Source organism: Podarcis liolepis (genome assembly GCF_965112155.1).
Source record: "Podarcis liolepis genome assembly, chromosome: 3".
Taxonomy (NCBI): Eukaryota; Metazoa; Chordata; class Lepidosauria; order Squamata; family Lacertidae; genus Podarcis; species Podarcis liolepis.
The window spans coordinates 67,548,931-67,566,377 of NC_139557.1; the positions used below are offsets into that span (position 1 = coordinate 67,548,931).

Sequence of the window (17,447 nt, forward strand, 5' to 3'; positions counted from 1 at the left end):
TAAAGGAAATGAATGGACATTTGTGATTATTGCACATCTGTTGTTTTGTGTTAAGTATCCTGTATGCTGGTGAAACTGTCTTCAATATCCCACCCACCCACACAGCAAAGGTGAAATGGAGGCATATGTTTGCTTTGTTATAACAGTTACAGATATGGCTACAGACATAAATTAATTATTTAACCCCATCCCCATTTCCCTCAAGCTAGTCACAAAATTGTATATTGTATCATGTGTATCACTGAAAGCATCTTCTGAAGTTACAGTTGCATAGTCTGCATTTTTGAGTTGTAGTTCTGTGCAGTAATTGTACTCCTCTTCTTCTTCAAACGCCTTTGATGCAGAGTCCTAGCAATATATGCTCAGACTTAAATCCTACTTACTCACAGGAAAGTGGGGTAAGGATTGCAGCCTAATCCACAACATAAGGGATATTTGTAAATTTGTCTAGATGTGCACTGAGCTTAGTTGCCTTATGTGTAAACTTGCATAAGGTCTTCATTGATTTTTATAATCTTCCTTGCACTTCCTTAACTGAAAATAATCAAATGGAAAGTGGCATCTGTTGGGAAGCATGAAGTTATATCGAAATATTGTTTATGGCGCCAGCCAAACAGTGCAGGTTAAACCAACAGAATTGAGATTTAGCTGGACAAGGGCATCTAACATTCCATTGTGTTCATCTCATCAAGTATACTTTTGTTTTTGCCTATTGTGTGTTTATGTTCATGTGCACAAGATAGCTTTCAAAATGAACTTCCTTCAAGTTTTGCATCTTACAAGTTTTCCTGCCCCCTTTGAACGTAGCAGTTTTATGTATGTATAGAAACAGAGTAAACTGCTTTTTGTAGTTTCGTAGTTTGATTCAGTAATTGCCTGCTGTCTATTAGTAGAAGCAGCATTTTGTGTGCCTTAAGAAGTACTTTTTGCATTTGAGTTCAATTAAATGTATGAAGCTTTTTCTGTAGGACAGGATAAATATTTTAAGAGCGCTTTCTCCTAACTCTCTACCTGATCTAGAGATAGGTTCAGGTAGGTAGCCGAGTTGGTCTGACGCAGTAGAAATATACCGTATATAAAAAATAGATAAATTGTCCACACACAAAAGCTCATACCAAGAACAAACTTAGTTGGTCTCTAAGGTGCTACTGGACTCATCTTTCATTTCCATAATGCTGCCTTCCTGCATCTTTGGATATCCACAAATATCCATGGAGTGGCTTAAATTGCCATGCAGATCTAAATATTTCTTATGCATTCATATTTTGAGTGTGAGATCATAGCCACACCAGAGATTTAAAGCACATGGCTTCCCCCAAAGAATCCTGGGAACTGTAGTTTACTCCTCAGAGAGATACAATTCCCAGCATCCTTAACAACAGTTCCCATGATTCTTTGGGGGAAGTCATGTGCTTTAAATCTCTGGTGTGGATATGACCTGAGTGTGCATTTTTAAATCCTCAAATTGGTGACTGGATCCACAAGTGCTTAAACAAGAACTGATTGACTTTAAAATCATATACTGTTCTGTTCTTGAAGCTCATATAAAAACCATACAGGCTAAGCTTCACTGTGAGATATGGATGTATTGAAAGTGATGTAAATTTGCATTGCATTCCCCACTGAAAAGCATGTGTGTTACAAATTGAAATATAGACTTAGGAGAACCAAGGAGGTGTTTTTTTTCTGCAGAAAACGTCTCTTCCTCTTCCCTTTAAGATCTATCATGTTTCAGTACCCACAAGACCCAGAGGTTTCATGTTTATCTTCTAGCTCTCTTAATGTTTTTCTGCTGCATTTTCTGGGACACTTTTCCACAAAAACAGGGTACGTCCAAATCACAGGCAATTATTGGCATCTTTGCAGGGTCTTAGATGTGCACCCACAAAGTCCCCCTCACTTCCAAGGTCTTTGTTGTTCATTAGAATAGAATAAGCAGAGCTTCCACCTCTACTGAGATGAGTGGGGTAACCTAGAACCTGTACAAGTATACCAAAGCATATACTGGGCTGCTGATGTAAACAAGTACCAACCAGGTAGTACTACTAGCTACTGAAATTAATAATGACTTGGTGAGCAGCAGCATTTTATATCTGAATGCCTTAACATCTATTTTTGTACTAGGAAAATGCTTCTTGTCTCTGTTTCTCCTACAAAAGTACATGGAACGATTTCAACATGCATGGAATACTTGGCTTAAATGTTGTGATGTGGATCTTTAAAGTAGAGGAAATGAAACATGAACCTTTTTAAAAACAGTGACTAAATGCTATTTATCAGCAAAAGTATCACTTTTGGAGGAGGAGAAACTAAACATCTGGCTTCCCTCTGGAAAAATTATATTTTTCCTTTGACCCTTTGTAAAAATAAATATTTTTCTAATAGTTTTTATTTTGAAGGAGTTGAGCATTCAGCCTAATCAAAGGAATGTCACTATTGCCAAAGCTATTGTTTGCTTAGGCTTTGTTTTGCTTTTAAGATTGCGCCAGCAATGGTGGAATTTCCACAGAAAATGCAAACTTCATTTTTTACTTATTTTAAGTGTCGGTTTCCAAAACTGTTATTAAATACTGGGCAAAGGAGACTGTGGCACTATAACACCTGTAAGAATCCTCTAAACATGTATCTCATGGTAAATGATTCACCTCTACTGCACCTCTGAAGAGTGTGTGTGGAATTTTCTGACCTGTAGAAGAGATGGTTGTTAATCTGACTAGGAATCTCTTTAGCAGAAAGTACTGTAGAGTACAAAAGTCAAGAGTGGTTTTATTCCTGAGACATATTACATCTGTTGACCATTTGTGTGGAAAGCTACACCAAAGTGTTCTAGAGACATGATTGCAGCAGAAAGCTGTGGTACCTAACTGGACTTTGAAGATTGGTGACCACAAATTTCTAAGCTGACAGCTGTTGTGAATCAGCTGGTGTTCATGCACATAGTAAATACAACAACCATTCACAATTGCATGGAAAATGACAAACGCCATGGCCAGGATATATGCTCATACCTGTGTTCAGTAGCGGAGAAAGGTGGGGGCGGTTGGGGTGATCCACCCCGAGTGCCATCCCTGAGGGGGGTGACATTACCGCAGGTGGCGCCCCCCCAGGACACACACCACCGCCAGTGCACCCCCCTGGGACGCCCGGTGGTGGCACACACCCCAGGCAGCTAGCCCTGCCCCTGCGGGCCACTCCAGGTGCTGGAGCAGCTATCTCTGCCTCTGCCTGCATTGTGCCATCTAATGACTTGGGCCATATTTACTTATACATCTTAGGAGGATTATAGACTCATCGAATTGTAGAGTTGGAAGGGACCATCAGGGTCATCTAGTCCAATCCCCTGCAATGCAGGAATCTTTTGCCCAACGTGGGGCTTGAACCCACAAGCCTGAGATTAAGAGTCTCATGCTTTGCATATTCTAATTGGCCCCCTCTGAATTATTTAGTAAATTTCATCAAACTTGATGTCAACTACAATACAGCATCTTGACTTTGCACTGGGAACTTTGAAAAGCATATGTAGATGCTCCATATGCAAATTGTGCCTATAAAAATATGCCCTCGAGCTCACTTGTACCACAAGGAGTGCAAAATATTTGTTAAATAATTTTAACATGTGAACTGAAAGATAGCAAAAACTTTGTTTATTTTGCCTTTAAAAAATGAAAATCTGAAATATTGTAATTGTTGCATTTAATGGGTTTGAAATGAGCACGTTCACATTTTTTTGCTTGCCAAGTTTAGGAAATGGATCTTGCTTTTATCTTAGCAGATGATTAAAGACTTCTACATAGGATAAGCTTGGGAAAATGACAGCTTTTGGCTGAATGGCTACCTTCCACATTATAGTTCATCACTGTGGCTCTTAGCAATTTGCAGATTCAGCAGAAAGGCATCCGCAAGCCACAGTTGCAGTGGAGACTGAACTCTGTACGTTACAACAGTCTATTTTGCTATCTTCCCTCTAAAGCATTTTGGTATGGATGGAAGCCTGGGCTCTGGCAAAGTCTTGCGGAGTCAACAGATGGTTTTTTTCCCCTCTAGACCTGCAAAGTTATAAAATGTCTGCACAAGTAAAAACATCACCACCATCATAATATAGATAAGACACCGGGAAATGGACAATTACATTATATTCATATTGTGCATGTTGCTAGAAAGTATACTGGGCTCTTTTGCTATTCACTAGTCTGTGAGAAATTCTGAATGAAGTGAGGCCTTTCCTTATTTGTGTTTCCTGGCAACATAACGTGTTCCCACCTCTTGGGTTATTGTGTGTGTGTGTGTGTGTGTGGTGTTCCCCTCACCCAACTGGTTCCTTGGCTCAAGACTGCTGTTCCTGATGACCTAGTTTTAGCTGTACACATGAGTCATCATCTTTAAAGGGGACCTACCCTGAAGTGCGCTGGCAGGAGTACATGGATTGTTTATTAATACAGTATTGCATTACATAATGTGTTCATAGCCCATTGCTGCGTTATATGTAACTTTGTTCAGTTAGACATGGTTAGAAGTATTGCAGTCAAAGAACTTTTACTAGACTACATTTGCCCTGTGTTTTTGTATAGCACTTGAGAAGAAGAAAATCTCGGAGTGCCCATGTGCTGGCAAAGGCCTAAGTGCAATACAGGTCCTTTAAAAATGCATCATTTTTTGGTAATGAGGAAGGGTTTGCAGAATTTGCAGCATGTGGGGCTTTAGAATTTGCCGCTAAAGGAAGACTGGCTAATAGACATAAATGCAACAGTCCATTTCAAATGATTCATGAAAGTGCCTGGTTTCCTTTCCTAACTTTCTGTGGGTGACAAATGTACTCAGTACTGATGAGCTGGCTTCGAACTGGCCGTGTTGATACCAGCCTAAAAAGTTGCTGTGCACATGTACAACCTCAATTTTTGGGTCACTATTTTTCTTTAAAATGTTTAGAAAAAACAAGCTGATTCTAAATTGGCCACTTAAAATGCTGCCTGCTTTGCCATTTAATAATATGTTCAGATCTGGTAAAGAAAGGTTGGGCAGGTGGTTGGTTGGCTGCCAGACAGTGTACTCATGCAGTGTACTCAAGAAGGTGCACTCATGCTTATGTTTAAGTGAATTTGTGTATATGCAAATAAACTGGCATTTCTGAGTAGCTGGCTGTTTGTATGTATGTGTTCTTCAGTCCTTTTTTTAACCAGAAACCTGTAGTGTTTCTCCTCTAAGAGAACTGTTTCTTGTAACGATTTGGTTCGAAAGCTGACATGTGCCAGCCAGTGAAGGCACATATGTTTTGAATATGCTGGTGTAGGGCACTGTGACCTTTCTGGCATCTATCCCCTAAACTCTTTTTGCCCAATAGGCATGACTCATTCTATTCTTTGTATAATGTGGATGTGCACCAGTAACAAAAGTCTGTGTCTGTCTGGCCTTGTTTGATTTGCTTTCATTTTATCAGTATCTGCGCAATTATACTGCAGAGAATAGCTGAGGGCATTGTTTCTTGAAATACCTTCTGACTGACACAGGCAGAGCTGGAAATTGTGGTGAGATCAGACTGAACCATTGAGCTTTACCTCTACTTTCTTATTTAACAATATGAGGTTGTATCGTGCAGGGTGAGGGGTGTTTTGGTCCTCCAAATGTTGTTGGACTCCAGTCCCCATCTGCTCTAGTCAGCATGGTCAGTGGTTGGGTCGATGATGGAAGCTGGGGTCTAAAAACATCTGGAGGGCCTAAGTAACTTACTGGTTTCAATGTCTGGGTTGTTCACAGCATAATCTTCCAGGATGCATTAAATGGGCACAAGATGTTGGACATAATATTATGATGGCTGACTGGGAACAGTTATGGACCACTGGTATGAAGTTTACGGCATGTAATGCCTTAAAAGAGAATTTAATGAAAATGATCTACAGGTGGTACATAACACCAGTCAAGCTTGCAAAAATCTATCATTTGCCTGATAATAAATGTTGGAAATGTAATGAAACTGAAGGTACATTCTTTCACCTTTGGTGGACATGCTCAAAGATTAAGGCATTCTGGGAGATGATTTATAATGAAATAAAAAGGTATTTAAATATACCTTTCTGAAGAAACCAGAGGCCTTTCTCCTGGGCATGGTCGGCCAATTGGTGCCAAAGAAGGATAGAACTTTTTTCATGTATGCCACAACAGCAGCAAGAATACTTATCGCAAAGCACTGGAGGACACAAGATCTACCCACCAGGGAAGAATGGCAGATGAAGCTGATGGACTACATGGAACTGGCGGAAATGACTGGCAGAATCCGAGACCAGGGAGAAGAGTCTGTGGAAGAAGATTGGAAAAAATTTAGAGTATATTTACAAAAATATAGTAAAATTAATGAATGTTAGAAGGATGCTGGAATGAAGCTACATGGTTTTAGCAGAGATGTTATAAAGAATTAAGTAAAAATGGAGTGTTAATGGGCCAAAGTGTAAAATTTAAGGTCAGACTGGGATAAGGTAAATTATAGAACAAAAATTGAGTAAGATGGAAAGGATTTGCTGAAATAGCTAAATTGAATTAGAATACAAAAAAGGGAGGTGTGAGGAGGTCGATGAAACAGGTAAATGAAAGACAAAGAAATGGAAATACTGGATGTGTTTTTAAATGTTTTTGTTTTTAAATGTTTTTGTTTTTTTATTCTGCTTTTTATTTTATTTTTTGATGTATTGTAACTTTTTATTGTCTCTTTGTTTTCTCTTTTTTTGTAATTGTTAAACTTTTAATAAATATTTTTTTTATTAAAAAAAATAACTTTCCAGGATGCATTTCATATTTCTACCTGCAGATCTGCTCCTGGACTGAATGCTATAAGTTCGGCAAACTGAAATTAAACTTTCTGCTTTGGTTCAAAGAAAATAGGTTGGACTGAGTATACATTGTTTGGTAGCACATTAAGTAACCTTGGAAGATTATTAAAAGGCTATTTATGCTGACTTCATTGGGATAACAAAAGTGTTAACTGCCTTAGGTTGTTAGGTAGAATTAATGAGTCAGCAGCATTGCCACATTGCAATGTTACAATGATTTGCTCGCAAGGTTTAAATAGACTTTTGCTCATGCATAACCATAAGGAATGCCAAGCCAAACATTACCCATTTCCTCGTTCTCTCCTTGCCAATACAAATTATAGTTGTAAAATTTTGCCCTTGTGTAAAGTTCAGTTGTTTGTGTGCTGCAGGTCTTAAATTGTCTTCAGAGTGAGTGTTTTTCCGTGTATCAGCATCTCTCAGTAAGCTCCCTTGCATTTAATGTGAGACCTTAAATTGAAACATCCACTGGAATGGGTCAGGCTGGCTAAACATTCAAATCTTATGCATTTGGACTGCCCACATAATTATTTTTCATGCGCTTACATTGGAAACTGTTTTATTCATTACACCCATTATCTGTTGTGGAATATCTTTTCCTCCTATCGATCAGAGTGACCCTCAGGGGAAAGAGTTTAGAACTTTTCCCGCTATATTTTGTAGAATCCATTATCTGCTTAGAAAAAAAGAAAAAGCTACCAAAAGACTAGTGCAGTGTACTTGTCTGCTACGTAATGGTTTGGTTTGCCCTGTCTCTGCAGCCTTTACAGCAGGTGTGACTCACCTGTGGCCCTGCAGGTGTTCCTGGGCAAGAACTCCCATCCCGCCTGACTTTTAGCCATGCTGGTTGATGGGAGTGTGTGTGTGTCTCGGTGTGTGTTCAATAGGCATGTTTTGTTTGAACATTTCTTACGATGAAATCTGTAGAAACATTCAAAGGTGCCTGCAATCTTTTTTTCTGGCAGTTTTCCTCATCCTTTCATTCCTTTTGTTTTGCCTTACCGAACATGCTGTGTGATCAGGACTCCCTCTAGTGACAAAGGCTATGTGACTTCATAGGCAGCTTGTCGATAACCGCTCTACAAATCAGCATGTGACGTGGTGAACTCAGATTTGATTTGGATATTTGTTCATCTTTGTATATGCATCCATTCTCAATTATCAGTAGACAGGGGCAGGGGGAAGCATATCCTATGTTATACATAATAGCTATTGTATAACATAGCTATAGCTTCTGACATTCAGAAGACACCTTAAGGCAGCCCTGTTCAGGGAAGTTTTTAATCTGTGATATTTTAGTGTATTTTTGGTTTCTATGGAAGCCGCCCAGAGTGGCTGGGGAAACCCAGCCAGATGGGCGGGGTACAAATAATAAATTATTATTATTATTATTATTATTATTATTATTATTATTATTATTATTTGGTAGTTTAGTCTGAAGAAAATAAAGGGATATTAGAGATGTATTTTTAGACAGGGCAGATCCCATTTAGACAGAATATAACAAACCAAAGTCATTTCAGTATAAAATACCAGTGTCTCTGTCATTATATGCTAATCATGGTCCCTACTAATTATTTGTGTGTTCATGATAATGGAGGATTCTTTTCTTAACCAGTCAAATCGAGTTAAGAGTTGTTAATATGATGCCTTAGCATATGTAATCATAAAAACACAGTTTTGATATTTCTGTGAAGTGCTTGGAATGAAGTAGTTTGGTTTAACAAAGTTCACTGAATTAGTTGAGTGATCTTTGAACTACACCTAGAAGTCCAGGGGCGGTGCATCCCATTTTGCCACTTGAGATGAAATGAGAGTGCTGCCCTGACATGGTGGCGCTCCTGTGCCATGTTGCCTTCACCAAAGCCTCTCTTCCCTAAGTTGTGCTGTAGCACAAAGCAGCACTAATGGCAGATTCCGGCACGGTCTCATGAAATTTTGGCAAGATCTCGCAAAAATTCAGCGGAAATCAGTGCTGATGCTTGCATTACGACTCTAGCTGTGGTGGGGCAGGCAGGGTGCTTGCAGTGGTGCCATCTCAGGGAATTCTGTCACCTAAGACCGGTGTGTCAGTTTTTTTCAGGGGGTACTCAATGGTATGTAGTACAGGCACCTCTTGTTGTTATACAGTGTGGCACTTACTCTAACAACTTCATGGTGAATACCGGCACCTATTTTTCTAGAAAAAAGCACCGCCTAAGACGTGTGCTTCACTCTGCCTTGTGGCTATGCTGGCCCTGTAGAAGCCTTTTCCATAATTGTTGGGTGAACAAAATGCAAATTAAGTCTGTATCAGCGTTGAACTTCTAATGATTTCTCATTCATCTTCAAATTCATTCTCTTGCATGTGTCCCCCCCTCCCCGCCCCGGGTAGGCTTTTGGAACCTTAGGCTTAAGGACCACAATAGTTGGGGGAAATAAGTGATTCACATTCCACTGTTATTGTTTTAATAATTATATTTTCTGCCCTTTAAACTTTAGCACAGCAGAGCAGTATATCATTCAAAAAGCCACAGTTCCATTACACAACCTGCAGTGTAAAAGGAACATTAGAAATCAGGACAGAAGTGCTAGCATTATAACCAGCAAAACTAATGCAACAATGCAGTCCTGAAGTGTGTCTAGCCAATACGATATTAACTAGCACAGCTCATTCTTGTGGTAGCATACAAGCAGGGAAGTTTTTTAATAAATCACTTCAGTTCTGTTGTGACTGAGTGCTTCTTGTAACATGATGCTTTCATGGCCAAGTAGTGTACTGTTAGCAAAGAAAGATTAATTGAAGTTTGAGCAAATTGCTACTTGACATTGTTTTCACATCTCTCTAAAATTAGTCATGGAAGTTGGCAAGGGTGAAGATGATGTTCTAAGGTTTCATGATACTTAATAGGCCACTTAAGTTAAAAAAACACAAACCCAACATACTCATTCGGCTTTTCCCATTCTACTGCTAAAAATCCAAAATGATCACTTACCGTACAATGCTATGCGTCTCATTTTGTTCTGTAGGGCTTATTCCCAGAAATGTGTGGAAATAGAAACCTTCCTCTGCGGTTTGGTTGATGAAACAAATATTAATCCATTTTAAGTAATTGAATTTATGAAGTATTTCTGGTTGGTTGGGGCTGGGGTGAGGTTTCGTTATTAGCTTGAAGACACCAGTTATGTCCTTGTACCAGAGGCAAAACTCTTACTGGTGACTGTCCACTTACAGAAGGAATCTTATCAGTGGAACAGAGAGAAAGGTAATTTTCAATAGTGCAGCACCCTGCTCTCCCCTTAAATTGACTGTGTTTGGGTTCCAGTTGTATGAGCGGTATGTGGAACAGAAAGCTGAAGTTGAATCCCATTAAGTTTGAGACTCATTGAACAGGTGGTTCTCTTGTCTCAGGTGCTCCAGCTATGCTACTTGAGGACCAGGTGGCCTTGGTGGCTCAGAGTGTCTTTTACCAGCTTCAGGTGGTTCCCAGACAGGGATAGACTGGCCCCGGCAGTCCATGTTCTGAATTGGGTTGTTGCAATGCATTGTAAGTGGGGCCACCCTTTGAAGATGACCCAGAAGCAGGGCTGGCCCACGCATGAGACAAGGTGAGGTGACCACCTCAGGCAGCAGGATCCACAGGGGCAGCAGATCCTGATATAGATCCAGAAGCTTTAGCTAATGCAGAACGTGGCTGCCAAAATGTTAAGTGGTGTGGCCAGAGAGAATTATATTAAATTGATCCTGAAGAATATGCACTGACATTTGCTTCTGTTTTATGGTTGTATCTATGGTCTCATTAGTATTTTTGGCCTTATTTTGTACATCACCCTGATATCTGATAAAGCGAGGTTATAATATATTTTCACAGTGAAGCAAATAGTGGGGAAATGGCTGGGATTAAATCATTCTGCTTGGTATTCCTCTGGCTGTCTCGAGGTTGATGCTGTGCAAACGAGAACAATTCCTATTGAACTTGGTGGGACTTACTTAGCTGGACAGAGAATGGAGAGGTGTGTGCTTTATTTTCCAAAAATGATTTTACTGTTTTGACTTGAAGGCCCTAAAGCCTTCAAGGATCAGTGGTCAGGGATGATGGGAATTGTAGTCCCAAACATCTGGAGGGCCCGAGTTTGCCTATGCCTGCCCTAAGGGGTTTGCCAGATATTTTCATTCATCTTTGATTCACTGGCTAGTGTTCACTAGTAGGACTTCTCTGATGAATTTTTAAGTTAACTCACCCCCCCCCCCCAAAAAAACCTTTTCAATTATATGGGCCTGTGTATTCCTTAAACAAGGATGGCTAATCTGTGGAGCTCCTGTTGTTCTTGGGACTCCAACTACCACCTTTCCCAGCCAGCATGGCAAGTGGTCAGGCTCTGGGCTGGTGCTGGGACTGGTCAGGGATGATGGGAGTTGTAGTCAGACAATTGGTCTGGAGGCCTTAGGTTCCCTATTCCTGCTTTAAAGGAAATGTTTCCCCAAACTGTTGGTACTTTACTCAAGCTCAATGACACATTATAGGGTCAGCAAATTCTTTGTGCTTACATATATTAATTTGTTAGCTTTGTTTGCCCTTTTGCTGAAGTGTTTTATATGATGTGTGTGAATTAGCTTGTAACAGTATCCTGAACTTATAGAAAAGTTTTCCCCTGCTGGCTTTGGTATGAGAACAGTTTTCTTTCTTTATGTCCCTCAGGTTTCACTGAATTGGTCTCGGCTGAGATGCCAGATAAAACACCAGAGGGTAAAGAAACCTTATCCAGGAATGAAGGTCGGTATTGTTTTTCTCTTAAGAAAACTTGTTCTTTCATTTTCTCAGAATACATATTGTAGGAAATATAATATCAATCCTTTTTTGGTGAAACTGTATTCTCAAATGTAGTGTTTCTGCCCTTCCCTGCTTATTTTAGGCATGATTATGTAAAAATGTTTCATTTCTGAAAAGTTAGTTTGTGGTGAGGGAAAGTGAGAGAGATGATTCAAACAATGTTTGGGTGGCTAGGGACATGTTAGGTTCCTGTATAGTGTGTGTTACTTTATGGTATGTGTGTGGTATTTGGTGACTTGGTAAGTTTTTATGTGTAATAGCCAATGTTTGGTAAGTACAGTGGTACCTCAGAAGTCAAATGGAATCCATTACGGAAGTCCATTCAACTTCTAAAATGTTCGGAAACCAAGGCGTGGCTTCCGATTGGCTGAAGGAAACTGCGGAAGCTGTGTCGGATGTTCGGGTTCCAAAGAATGTTCGCAAACCGGAACAGTCACTTCTGGGTTTGCGGCATTCGGGAGCCAAAATGTTCAAGTCACAAGGTGTTCGTCAACCAAGGTACAACTGTGTAAGTCCACTTGCACAGCAAAATTAAACTGACTGCGTAATCTTGTATGTATTGACTTGGAAGTAAGTCCTATTGACTTCTATAGTGGCTACAGGATTGCAGCCTGAACAGTAATAAAGTCACTTGATGATACATCAAGTAGTGATACTTCAACATTCACTTCAGATCCATGTTTTGTAAAACTGAACACAATAAATAGCCAAAGCAAAGTAAAGCCTAAGCTCTGCATTTTCCACGTTAATCTGGAGTTTGTTGTTTTGCTTCCTAATTTGGGGGGATGGTAAAGATAATTAGAACGTAAGAAGAGCCTGCTGGGTCAGGCCAATGGCCCATCTAGTCCTGCGTCCTGTTCTCACAGTGGCCAACCAGAAGCCTATGGGAAACTCACAAGCAGGATCTGAGTAAAAGAACACTCTCCCCTTCTGTGGTTTCCACAACCAGTGTTCAGAAGCATGACTAGTAGTAATGACTTGATCAGCCAGTCCAGCTTTTTCCTCAATAAGACAGTTTGCCTTAGAGTGATATTAATCATTCCCTTGGGTATTTTATAGCTATTGATGTGCTGTATTGACATTTGTAGGAGCCTGACAAAGTGTTACCCATTAACCTAAGCTAATTGTTATCTGGTAATGTCAGTCATCTGTTTGGGGTTCTGTGCTGCTATCACTTATCCTTTTCTGAAGATAGTCAAACAAGGAATTAATTGTGTTTCAGATTTTTATTGCCTTGCGGACTTTGTCCTTTGTGAAGTTATAGCTTAGAACTCCGGACAGTGCTTCAAAAATAGAAGAGGATGCTGTTATGATGAGGGAAGAGTCTCTAAAATCTATTTTTTGTACTCTCTAGAAAAATGAGCAGTGAAGCTTCTTTCTCTTGCAATGCAAGTTGCTTCAATGACGTGTGATGATATTTAATATTTCAGCATGGAAAACCATCAATATCCAATTAGTTCCCTTGCCTGCTGAATATTGTAAATTCACTAGTTGCTAAGGATTAGCCTGAAAGCAGCCAGTATTTTCCACAGCGTTGTGTGCTGCTGCAGGTTGTAGGATTTAATGAACTTCTTTGTTCATTTCAATGTCCCATCAGCCTCAGCCAGCTTCTTCCCACCTTGCTGTGCATAGAAGTGTAGCTCCAATTGTCTTTTAATGTTGTAACTCGCTTTGATACATTAGGGTGAATTATTATTATTATTATTTAGCGAGGAGAAGTCAGTAGCACTTAGCACATGTGTACTGGCACACTTTACTAAAGTTTAAACAAAGCAAGGTTAAGCATTGCAGCTCTACCATGTCAAAATGCTACCAGCTGCCACTGCATACGCATGTAAACAAACAATAAACAGAAGTGAATGAAAGAAAATAGATTCTTGTGATTACTTTACTAAAAAATGGCAGATAGTTTGTTCATCTCTCCCACCAAGCCCTTTTGGTCAACAAAAATTACCTATGAATGTTCTGGTCTACTTTCTTTCACCAAAGCAATGGTGTTTTGTTTTGTTTTGTTTTGTTTTGTTTTGTTTTGTTTTGTTTTGTATGCACACATGAGGAATATATGGAAACATTATTGAGAGATACAAATACATTAAGCAGTTTATTTGCGAGTTTCTTAATCACAGCCTTGAAACCCACTCTCTAGTGAACAACTATTATGCTAGTCCATAGTGAAACAGAGAAGTGTGTTAGAACTGCAAGAGTAGATTGCTATGCAGATTGTTAGCCCAGATTGCTCCTAATGTAGTTCCAGTGTTTCTATTCAGTGATATTTTCCTTTTTAAAATTGTTGGTGACTTTGCGTATGAATGAGAATCGGAGCAATCTGAAATAACTTCTGTATAAATATGTCACAAGCATCCTGGTTGGCATTAATCCTCATATTAGAAACTTGACCTTCATATATTCAAATCTGTGACGGCTAGAGCCTTTTTAAAGATGTCCATGAGTTTATCAGCATTTCAACGGAAGCTTTTGGGCTGCATACAAAAACCTTGGGTTTAGGAAGGAATTACTTGCCACTCAGAAGCTAAAGCTGTATGTTTGCACCTGTAGTGCAAAGGTAATGGAAAATTTGATTACCAAGGTAATTTGGGTAGTATAAGGTTGGCACAAAATCGAAAATGCTGTGGAATGGAAATCATATTCTAGGCTGCTACTTATTATCAATTTATGACATAGCTTTTAGGAGAAAACCTTTTTGCAGCTTGACCCTCTTTTTAGCTTCTCTTTGAGTAGCAGGCTCTATTACAGCAGGAAATCCTGACCTGTTTTCCTGGTATGGTTTGTCACCAGGCTGTTTCCTTCACAGCTGGCTAGTTTGTGGGATGTAGTAACCTAACAAGGCATTTGTATTCTCCTGGTGAGCCAGATAAGTTTGTCGCATTATTTTGAAGACTGCTTCCCCTAGATTTTGCAGGGCATCTGGATAAACCATCATTTTTAGCATCTCTTCCTGGACAGCTGTAGGAGACAAATTTATCCAGACTCTGTATTCCTTTTTTTATCTTCCTTTGTGTGTGTATCCAAATAAAAAGGCTAGGTTCATGGTAATTTATAACACAAAGAGATTGCTGCAAATGGAGAATAAAATTCTTGTGTAGATAAAAACTTAAGAGGTCACATTTTAAACTAATAATAATTCAAACGACAATGCAGAGGATAGTAAATGTGTGTGTTTGATGATAACTTCTGCCTTCTCTATTGCTTCTGTCGAATTATGTCTATACAGGCTGAGCCAGATGTCTGTACACTGTAAGGAGTAGTAGATTAAGTTGTCACACAGCATCCCCCCCCCCCCGAGTGGGTTGTAATGGGACACTCTGGACCACCGGAGTAGCTAATCTTCCCTGCTCAGCAGGATCCTTTGTCATGAGTAGTATTACTACAACCCTCCACGCCATCCTCTGAATACAAAAAAAAGTTTCTAAGTCACTCTGGGAGGGGGAGAACCCCTCCTCCACTTTTGATCATGGCATGCTGTTAAAAATTGTAGCTCAGGTATCGCTTATAGATTCCATTTTGATCTCCTTGGTGTACCAGAGTCCTCTTGTGATACTCCCATAGAAATTCTATCCCACTAGAGTGGCTTACTGTAATTCAGAATCAACAATATCATAAAATATAATAAAAGGCATTGATAAACCATGATTATTTATAGCAGATACTTGAGTAAACGCATATCTAAATAATAATGTCTTTCCCTACTGCCAAAAGACAGCCTGAGAGGGGACATCCACACTTTATGCAGCAAAATGTCCCACAATATGGATGCAGCCATTAAAACAGCTACATGGCACAGAAGGACCTCTCCAGATATTAGGGAACAAACAGGATGGTATGGGTAATCATTCAGCTATCTGAAGGTCATTGTCAAAGTTTTGAGTTGTGTCTGGAAAAAATGGCAGTGGGCACAGAGGTTGCAGGTGTAACGTGGTCCTATAGATGAGCTTGCTGCTGCATTCTGGATAAAGTGTGTCTTCTAAAGGTTTTTCTAAAGTAGCCCCATTTAGAGCACATTGCACTAATCTGATCTTGATTTAACTAAGGCTCTCTTTCTTCTTAATTGGTCTGACTCTCTTGGAACTGGCCACTTTTGCCACCAGGTCATCCAGATAGAAAACTGAGTCTAGGAACACTTTCAAATGTGAACCTGATTTTTCAAGATGTGTTTATGTGTGTGCATTCTCATTCAAACCAGGCAGAATTCTTGTTCCAAAGCCATCTCCCTCCTGATCAGGAGCATATGTGTCTTGTGTGGATTCACCTTCTGTTTCTTAGTGCTCATTCAGCTCATTAATTTCTCCAGGTTTCAGTTCAGAACCTCAACAGCTTCCTTTGTATTAGGTTGAAAAGTGTAAAAGTGCTACACGTCACCTGCATATAGACGACAATGAACACCTTGAATTATTCTTCCCGTTCAATGCAGAAAATGTTAAATAACATGGGCCAGAATCTGTCAAGTTTTAAATATGAATGGTGAAGGCAGAGAGGCAGACATATTTAACAACTATTCTCTAAATTTGGGCCTCTCTTTCCGTACAGGTTGTCCAGAGTTCAAGCTCAGAGTTCAAACTTGGGTCCCTAGTTGTTTTTGGACTACAGTTCCCATCATCCATGACCACTGGTCCTGCTAGCTAGGGATGATGGGAGTTGTGATTCAGAAACAGCTGGAGACCCAAGTTTGGGAAACACTGCTCGAGCATCTTCTAGAGCTGATGTAAAACTTAGTTTTGTTGAAGTGAGTGCATAATGGCCTCTTGCTCCTGGAACACTGTCATAACCTTTCCAGAGTCCAGATATCAGGGAGAGAGGCCTCCAGAAATTTATTACTATTGTTGCTATTACTTCCAGGGCAGGTAAGTGAGCAGCTGGGAGGGAACTGGGCAGGGAGAGAGGGTTCCTTCTCTGGATAAATTTACAATCTACACTGAAGAACAACTCATGAGGCCGTCATAAGCATTGCAAGTTGTTTGTTTTTTTTTCAAATCTGAAAAGTATTGGCTTTGGTGCTGTTACCCCTCCTTTGGTCTGCTTGTAGAAATTACTCCCACTATACAGTAATTGTAGAGAGGTCATTTTTCAAGCTAATCCATATACATTGCTTAAGAAGAGGCATCTGGGCTGCTATCTTAAAGGCACCGTTTGAAACCCCCATTGTTCTAAGCGCATTTTGCGACAAGGAATTTCATTAGCGCGAGCCATTTCTGAGCTCTGGGCGCAGTACCCCGCCTAAGATTTCAGATTAAAACTGCAGAGTGGAAGGAAAGGAGGACCTTTGTCTGCCTCCCCACTTCCAGCCACTCTCTGAAGACTGGAGAAGAGACCCTCTTAAGAATATTAGTGAAGCAGGCAGGGGAAGCATGGCTTTGGGGTTTTTTTGCAGTCTTCAGATGAGGCCTAGACCATGTGAAAAATGAATATAAGATTTTAGCTGCAGTTCATTCGTTTTCAGCTTTGTATCCTTATAAAAAAGTGGGCCTAGACATTCCATTGTTGCGCCCATAACCTAGGCTTAAGGTGCCATTTTGCTCCTAGCTTTCATATCTCAGTTTCCAACACCGCTTAGAGTATTTGTGAAAGTAAAAAAGACTGTGTTAAACAAGTTGAATGTGAAAACCTTGTGGCAGGTATTTTGGGGTTCAGCTGTTTTTGAATGTGCTACAATTGAAGGAATATCAAAATTATATAGTGTTTGGTGCACCCTAGATTAAACCAATTTTAATTTAAGTATTTATAAATAGAATACAAAACAAATATTTACTTGGGTTTACATCATGAAGTCTTGTTGGTTATGCCCTGATGCATGAAAACAAGT

General features: G+C 39.8%; 1 protein-coding gene across 10 annotated transcripts in view; it reads left to right on the top strand.

The window, feature by feature from the left end:
* Positions 1–17,447, top strand: part of PLEKHG1 (pleckstrin homology and RhoGEF domain containing G1) — a 107,182-nt gene that overhangs the window by 17,396 nt on the left and 72,339 nt on the right. For all 10 annotated transcript variants that reach the window (XR_014524371.1, XR_014524372.1, XR_014524373.1 and 7 more), the window contains one exon: positions 11,498–11,572. Coding sequence is in view for 3 of the 10 variants with exons in the window: in XM_083496390.1 (XP_083352516.1) it covers positions 11,498–11,572 (75 nt within the window). In the remaining 7 variants the exon portion in view is untranslated. Of the gene's footprint in view, positions 1–11,497; positions 11,573–17,447 lie in introns of those variants that run through there.